Source organism: Lampris incognitus, chromosome 11, assembly GCF_029633865.1.
Source record: "Lampris incognitus isolate fLamInc1 chromosome 11, fLamInc1.hap2, whole genome shotgun sequence".
NCBI classification, from domain to species: Eukaryota; Metazoa; Chordata; class Actinopteri; order Lampriformes; family Lampridae; genus Lampris; species Lampris incognitus.
Genome location: NC_079221.1, coordinates 54,743,802 through 54,752,345, shown reverse-complemented (window position 1 = coordinate 54,752,345; position 8,544 = coordinate 54,743,802). Strand labels below are relative to the sequence as shown.

The window sequence follows — 8,544 nt, the reverse complement described above, 5'->3', positions numbered from 1 at the left end:
CTTGGTCGAGCGTCCCTATACAGATCCAATTGGCCGTGTCTGCGGGTGGGGGAAGCCGGATGTGGGTCTGTTAGGGTGACCCGACGTCGGCACTTGATCTACTCGCCCTACCGGATGTGCTCGGGGTCCTGCGACTACAGATGACGTCACTGCTTCACGCATTATGGCTGGGTAGGGGCTAGTTCAGTTTAGGGACAGCGGGAAACGGTAGATTGACTTTAGATCCGGCTCGGCCTTCGTTCGCTCGTCCAGGACCCCCCCCCCCCGCCCCGGGGGGTCCTGAGCCTGCGGCCTCGGCCCTTTACTAACCAACTCTGTGTCAACGCGGATTGTAAAACACACAACTAAACAACTACAAAACTGGCCGTCGACGACATGATCCGTGACGTCATATGTAGTCGCAGGACCCCGAGTCGATATTGTACCCGAGCAGAAATGGAACCCACACCCGGATTGTCCCGGTTTCAAGCTGGGTGTCCCGAGTCCCGACAGATCTGTAAAATGACCCGGTTTCAGCATCCCTCCCCCAAGTGACCCGGTTTCAGCATCCCTCCCCCAAGTGACCCGGTTTCAGCATCCCTCCCCCAAATGACCCGGTCTCCGCATCCCTCCCCAAAATGACCCGGTTTCAGCATCCCTCCCCAAAATGACCCGGTTTCAGCATCCCTCCCCCAAATGACCCGGTTTCAGCATCCCTCCCCCAAATGACCCGGTTTTCAGCATCCCTCCCCCAAATGACCCGGTTTCAGCATCCCTCCCCCAAATGACCCGGTTTTCAGCATCCCTCCCCCAAATGACCCGTTTTCAGCATCCCTCCCTCAAATGACCCGGTTTCAGCATCCTTCCCCCAAATGACCCGGTTTCAGCATCCCTCCCTCAAATGACCCGGTTTCAGCATCCACCCCAAAATGACCCGGTTTCAGCATCCATCCCCCAAATGACCCGGTTTTCAGCATCCATCCCCCAAATGACCCGTTTTCAGCATCCCTCCCCCAAATGACCCGGTTTTCAGCATCCCTCCCCCAAATGACCAGGTTTCAGCATCCATCCCCCAAATGACCAGGTTTCAGCATCCCTCCCCCAAATGACCCGGTTTCAGCATCCCTCCCCCAAATGACCCGGTCTAAGCATCCATCCCCCAATGACCCGGTTTCAGCATCCCTCCCCCAAATGACCAGGTTTCAGCATCCCTCCCCCAAATGACCCGGTTTCAGCATCCCTCCCCCAAATGACCCGGTCTAAGCATCCATCCCCCAATGACCCGGTTTCAGCATCCCTCCCCCAAATGACCCGGTTTCAGCATCCCTCCCCCAAATGACCCGGTTTTCAGGGCAGTTAAAAAATATCGAGTATTTGTTTTCAGCGCTTAGAGACGTTTCCCATGGTCCGTCCCGCTCATCATTACCTCATCCAATCAAAAAGCAAACAATGCACCACGTGTGTGAATTAAACACCGATGCGTCTGTATGTGTGAAGTTAAAAAAACAACGGGGGCGACTCGTCTCTCTTTTGGCGGGACGGCATAAAAATCCCTCAACGTATCATGTCCGGCGAGACAGACCAGCTTTGTGAGCGCGCGGTGCACTTTTTAGGGTCCCGGTTTGGGATTTTGAAAATATGGTCACCCTGGGGCAGTGTTTCTCAACCGGGGGTCCGCGGGCCCCTAGTGGTCCGTGGTGTAATTGCAAGGGGTCCGTGAAAATAAAATATCTTTAAAAAAAAGATCCTATGACATTTATAGAAACAGGATTATTTTACTCAAATGTGACTGAGACCTTTATCTACCTAAACTATAAAGGGTAACAGGACTTTTCTCTCTAATTACATCTGTTTCACAAGTGTAATTTATTGTATTTTAATAAGAGATCTCGCTCCCGTTTGCATTGTTAAAAGTTACTGCATAAAAATTCTGTGTTGTTACATATATCTGAAAGTTACTGAATACATATTCTGTGTTGTTACATATATCTGAAAGTTACTGAATACATATTCTGTTTAGTTACATATATCTGAAAGTTACTGAATACATATTCTGTTTTGTTACATATATCTGAAAGTTACTGAATACATATTCTGTTTTGTTACATATATCTGAAAGTTACTGAATACATATTCTGTTTTGTTACATATATCTGAAAGTTACTGAATACATATTCTGTTTTGTTACATATATCTGAAAGTTACTGAATATATATTCTGTGTTACATATATCTGAAAGTTACTGAATACATATTCTGTTTTGTTACATATATCTGAAAGTTACTGAATACATATTCTGTTTAGTTACATATATCTGAAAGTTACTGAATACATAGTCTGTTTTGTTACATACATCTGAAAGTTACTGCATAAGAATTCTGTTTTGTTACATATATCTGAAAGTTACTGAATACATATTCTGTTTTGTTACATATATCTGAAAGTTACTGCATAAGAATTCTGTTGTGTTAACTATATCTAAGTTACAACTGAAAGCTCTTATTTTTGCCCCAAAGAGTGAATAAATGCTAGAATGCAATTTAAAATGCAGTTTCTACTGTTTCTATCAAATTGCAACCCCCCTCCCCCAAGATCAGGTGGAGGGGTCCTCAGGGTAGATCAAAAATACGCAGGGGGTCCAGGACCCCAAAAAGGTTGAGAACCACTGCCCTAGGGTATGTGTCCTGGTCGCTACCCTAGCGCCTCCTCCGGCTGGTCGGGGAGGAGGAGGAACTGGGGGGGGGGGTAGCGTGATCCCTCCCCGCGCGCTACGCCCCCCTGGTGAAACTCCTCGCTGTCAGGTGAAAAGAAGCGGCTGGCGACTCCACATGTATGGGAGGAGGCACGTGGCGGTCTGAGGCCCTCCCCGGATCAGCAGAGGGGGGGTGGAGCAGAGACCGGGACGGCTCGGAAGCGTCCAAAGAATCCGCACAAGCAGAAACAAGTCCGCGTGAGGGTCTGACGCAGTCGGCTTCGTCACGTGACCGCTGCCAAGTCACGTGTACCGCTTGCACGAACGTGGGTTTCGAACTGACGACTCGAGAATAACACCACGGACACAGTAGGCTTTACAAATGAAATCTTTATATACGCTTTTATTCCAAAGAACTGAAGCCTGTCCCGTCCGGCCAGCTCGGCTCCAGCTAGCCTCCGACTCGACTCAGGCCAGCAGGCTGGCTGCCCGCCGCCGGCTCCACGTCTCCTCTGCACAACTACAGTAAACGAGTCCTTAGGAAACATGCGGGATCTGTTTTTTTTAGGATAATTCTGCATTCAAACTTTTTATTTTGGTAAAATCATACAATAATTGCATGGCCGAGTATTTCCCATGCAGTGCTTTTTAGCCTCTAAGCTAGTACAGAAAGCAAAGTCTACATCTAAAGAGCTCTGGGGTTCTCCGGCGGAGCATGGAGCGATCTGGCGGTGCTGCTGGTTCTGGACCCGCGGGCCCGGTTCCTCCGACGGCAGCGGCCGTGGGATTCACTGCGGCAGACGAGATCGGCTCCATACTCGGGGAGAACTTTAGAGATTGCAAATATGCAAATGCAACGAGAATAAACCACATGTTTTGTTTCTTCAAAGATTGCCATGTGCCAGACATTCACTGGAGAAAAAAGAATTCAGGTCAAATTAGAGTACAGAACCATAAACACAATGCACACAACTGGAAAATCTGAACACTTCTGCACTGATACGCTTAGGAAATTTATTTGCTCTTTTGACAACTTTATTCCAAACCTTGGCATGTTTGTTCAATTCCATTTCAAATTTTGAAAGCCAATTTGGGAATCTAATGGAGAAGAGCGGCCCTGAGGAGGCCTTGAAACAGCTGTGGATATTATTTACCGAGTCCAATGCGTCTTAAACATTAAAAAGCTCACACTACCCCGAAATATATAAATTTCACGCATACAGGTGACATTCAACATTCAAGTGCCAGTGTTTTTGTACTGTCTTTTGGTCAAGTTTCTGAAACTTTCAAAGAATCACTTAGAGGCTTACAAAAATAAATATTTGTCAAAAATGCTTAATAAATTACACAAAACTAGCAGCAAAAGTAGAATCTAGAAATCTGTGTGCAAATGGCTAAATCCCCCAACTGCTAAATCCCCTGGTCCCAAATAGATCCTGGTTAGACGCTGAGAACCTTCCCCTTTGTAAACAAGCTGCGTTTTTTTTTTTTTTCCTCCGTCTCCTCACACACAATATTTGGAAGCTTAAGGACACATATCCAAGACATCTATAAAAAACTCTAGATGTGCAATAAAATAACTTTTGTAAAACTTGATGGGCACGACGTACGAGGGCCTATACACCTAAATCAAGTAGCACCATTCAATCTCAAGTTCTCAACACTGTCAGTGCATCCGCTTTAATTCCTCAATTCCTTAAAAAAAAAAAGAAAAAAAAAATAAAGAAAAAAAAAAATTTTCAAGGCACAACACACCCGAGGAGAAACATGGGAGCGCTCCGGTCGGATGCCCCATCTCTCCTCCTCTCAGTGACCGCTCCTCTATGAGGAGAAGCCGGGTCTGGCTTTGTCGAGCCAGAGCTTTGTATACATGTCTGAGCAGATGAACTCCTGAGGAGTTGACAGTACTCTTATGTCCCTTAAGGTAGTGGACACGTCCACCTTCTCTGGACACCCCCGCCCACGGTTAGAAATACGCAGCGATGGAAAACCAACGCCGCCGACATGGCGGTGCCCCATACCTACCCCCCCCCCCGCCCTACACCCCCACCACCCCCCACCCCAGTGCTGCTCTGCCCCGCTCCGTCCTTTTGCTGTTGAACTGATAAACCTCAGTGATCTTCCTACGTCTGTTTCTCTGATGAACCATGCCTCCACAACGCAGCTTGAAAAGAGAAAACGTTTGTAATTAAGTTAAGCCTGCGACTCAGTTCATATGTCTTCTCTCCTTGACCAAAAAACAAAACACTTGCATGCGTAGAATACCGTCTGGGCCTCGCGGTTTACGATAGATTGGTAAACACCAACGCCACGCTATGCCCTCCCCCGATGCTGTGGTCCTTATGCAGCCATTTTGAACTTCACTATCAAGATGGCAGGCATTTTTTGTTTTGATACATATTTTGTAAAGAAACATTTTCCCAAAATCAAAAAACTGACTTCAGTTTTTCAACCGTGCGTTCGCCCGCACCAAAAATGTCTCAAATGAAAACAAACAAAAAACACCGCCCACTTATCGTAGCTAGCACTTGGTTCACATACTAGCTGCCGTTAACACTGTCCTCAATTAACAAGTGTGGACTAACAAGTTCCAGCATTGATTCTGGTTTTACCCTCGGCGAGTGTTGGCACCGAGTTTCACGACTTCCCGTTTGCTGAATAAGATTACAATAGGAATGGCTATTTCAAAGACCACCATGTCCATTAAAAAGGAGCCTGTCCAGGATAGAGTGAGCGAAAGAAAATTAATCTAAGTCTTTGTCCCTTCAGATTAGAGTACCATTTCCTCCCCGGGACTAGCCCCAGTGGAATCGGACGTTAATGATGGCTCCGTGAGCTGTTTGTAGAAAACGCTGCATGATGTCCCTGCGTAAATTTGAAATTCAAATGGAATCATGACTCCACCGAGCCACAACACCCCAGTGTTTGCCAAGGTTTGATTAGGTCCAAGCTTATACTTTGCTAATGCATTTCACCAAATAACAAAATAAGAATTGACAAATTTAGTTCTTGGCCAACTTCATTTGGTGAAATGAAAACACACTATTCAAATTCAAAAGGCACAGTACATTAACATACAAATGATCCTCAAGTTTGTTTGTTTGTTTTTTTTTCTCTCCACAAAACAAAGGAAAAAAAAAATTGAACAATGAGAAGTCCGAGGTTGCTTTCGGACAGTGCATGTCGGCGTCCATGCTCACTCTGAGGTGTGGGAATCTCTGCGGTATCCAGTGGGTTGCGCGTGCTGGTGACCCTCCTTTGCGTCGTCGTCGTCGTCGTCGCGCGGCACCTCCGTTTCGGTGAGAAGCAAAGGGCAGAGATTCGGGGTTGGTAATGTACTGTGTGTGTCAGTGAAGCTACACAACGTGTGTGTGGGGAGGGGGGTGTTACGGTCTGGCTAAAGTTAACATGTGGTTTCCGTGGGTTTGGGTTGGCATGGCAACCTGTTCCTATGGCGACTAGTTGCCCCACCAGTCTACGCTGCCGGAGTGGCTGTAGTTTCCCCCGTAGCCATCGTTGCTGTAGAAGTTGCCACCGAAGCCACCTGAGGGGGAAACGCCAGACGTCAGTGTGTCACGCCGGTAAAAACGCCAAAGCTCACAGCCGGTGTACCGTTTCCTCAGCCGTCGCAAGTATCTGTGCTGAGAGTTTACCTCGACCCCATTAAGGGACCGTTCATTTGTGCTGCGTTTAGCCTTTTTGTCCAAGGAGCCCAGTTTTTTGATCAGTTAACAAAAGGGGCGGATACAGAAACACAAACGGATGGATAAGGTTTCAGCACAGTGGAAAACTACTTAGTTCACAGAAAACTGTTCAGACTCTCAAACAAAAAAGCATTTGCAATACTCAAGGTATTACCTCCGCCAAAGCCACGGTTTCCTCCATGACCGCCGGTGTTGCGTCCGCCACGCCCACCGCTAAAGCCGCTGGAACCGCCGGACGTCTGACGGTAGTCTCTGGCTCCAAAACCACCTGAGAACCTACACAACAGACAGAACCAAGATGTGTAAACGTCCAACAGTCTGCACAGAGCGGAGCGCCTCTCCTGGTCTTTGTCTGAGCGTACCCTGGAAACCAGGAACAAGTGGGTGTGTACCACTTGGAATGTTGTGTACCTCTTTATATTGGGGGGGGGGGGGTACCTTTTTGAGCGCCCGCGGCTGCTGCTCTTGTGCTGGTGTTCGTATGCCAGGCTCTCGAGCCAGGAGGGAACCTCCTGCTTGGCCTCCACCAGGATGTCCAGCAAGTCTTTGGTTATGTTGCTGTTTTTGTCGTTAAAGAACGACGTGGCCAGACCTGAACACCGTAACGAGTGTGTGAACAAGACGCCAACGTTAGAAAGTCAAAATTGAATCAAACAAGCACAAACGAGGTATCGACCAACTAAAATGTATGAAAAAATAAAAGCTGTTCTCACCAAGGTTGCCCACACGCCCCGTACGGCCAATACGGTGAACGTACTCCTCAATGTCACTGGGCAGGTCAAAGTTAATCACATGCTTCACATTGGAAATATCCAGCCCTCTGGCTGCCACCTAGATAAACCACGAGAAGAGTAGGTGTGTTGAGATTACAAGATATTACGGAGGATTAAAAACACCTGTTGTGGTGTGGGTATGCACGGTAACATACAGCTACGGCAGTCGGGATGTTACTGCATTTGTGTGCATGTTAAGAGCGGCAGCCGTCAGGAAGTTACTCTGGTGTCTACGGTCTGTGTGCGCGTGTTCGCGTGAATGTTAACATACAGCTGTGGCCACCAGGATTGGGCAGCGTCCAGAGCGGAACTGATGCAGAGCCTCCTCCCGGTCTCTCTGCGAGCGGTCTCCATGGATACTGGTGCAGGCATAGCCTTCACGGTACAGGAAGTCCTCCAGAGCATCGGCTCCCTTCTTGGTCTCCACAAACACCAGGGTCAGGGAGTCCTTACCTACACAGCCAGAGGATGAGGCAGAGGAGGGAGTGGGAAGAAGAAAAGATGTCACTGAGAAGTGGGCAGGAAGTGGAAGATATGACTGAAGACAGAGGGGAGATGGGAGCAGGAACTTAAAACTGCTGTCATACTACAAGGCCGACTGCGACGTTACCATGGCAAAAACAAAATGGCAACTGAAAATGGAGACGGGTCGCAAAAGAAGCTTTGCATTTACTGACAACCATTAACTGCTAACCTTAGTTCTTAGCTTCACTGAATGTATATAAAACCAAAATATCAAATAAAAACATTCTAAAACTATTTAATGGTTAAAAGTGTGAATATAATCCAGAGATTTGGCATTAATGGCTATCAGAATAAAAGCTTATGAGAAAAAGATGGCAGGGACAGGATGGGGTAGGACAGGCCATTCCATGTCAAATAGTCACATCTTTTCCCAAACCCCCAGAAACAAAAAGCAACCTACATCCTGTAATCAAACCTTTGCATTCTGGGTGGGTGGGCGGGCGGGTTTTGTGTGTGGTATAAACTTCATACTCCTCAACCATCAGACATTTCAGATCCAGCCCAGGGATAGCAACCAATCGGGACATTAGCCGAATTGTCAGAGGTTTTTTTAGGGGATGTAGCCATAGAAATGAGCACCTGAGGATATCGAGATGGCACTTTTCACGGACTCATCCAACTTTGTTACCATGGTGATAACGTGTTATGAAGGCCGTCTTTGACACTCATGTACGTGCAACAGTAGCTGTTGCACCAGTAATCATGGAGCCAGCACAAAAATAGTGAGCATCATTTACTGTGTATGAACACAGAATTTGAGTAAGGCATTCTACATAATGGTCAGGAATAGGTGGAATATGCCAAAGAGGTCTTAATCTAGTAATCAACGTGAAAATGTCTTCCAGCACTAACAGCAGTACTAAGGTAGATT

At 47.1% G+C, this 8,544-nt stretch overlaps 1 protein-coding gene across 6 annotated transcripts in view; it reads right to left on the bottom strand.

The window, feature by feature from the left end:
* Positions 1–4,737: 4,737 nt before the first annotated feature.
* Positions 4,738–8,544, bottom strand: part of ddx3xa (DEAD-box helicase 3 X-linked a) — a 35,613-nt gene continuing 31,806 nt past the window's right edge. For all 6 annotated transcript variants that reach the window (XM_056290077.1, XM_056290078.1, XM_056290080.1 and 3 more), the window contains 5 exons: positions 7,420–7,601; positions 7,089–7,206; positions 6,814–6,967; positions 6,530–6,651; positions 4,738–6,215 (listed from right to left, as the gene is read on the bottom strand). In XM_056290077.1, coding sequence (XP_056146052.1) covers positions 6,130–6,215; positions 6,530–6,651; positions 6,814–6,967; positions 7,089–7,206; positions 7,420–7,601 — 662 coding nt within the window. In that variant the 3' untranslated portion in view covers positions 4,738–6,129. The remainder of the gene's footprint in view (positions 6,216–6,529; positions 6,652–6,813; positions 6,968–7,088; positions 7,207–7,419; positions 7,602–8,544) is intronic.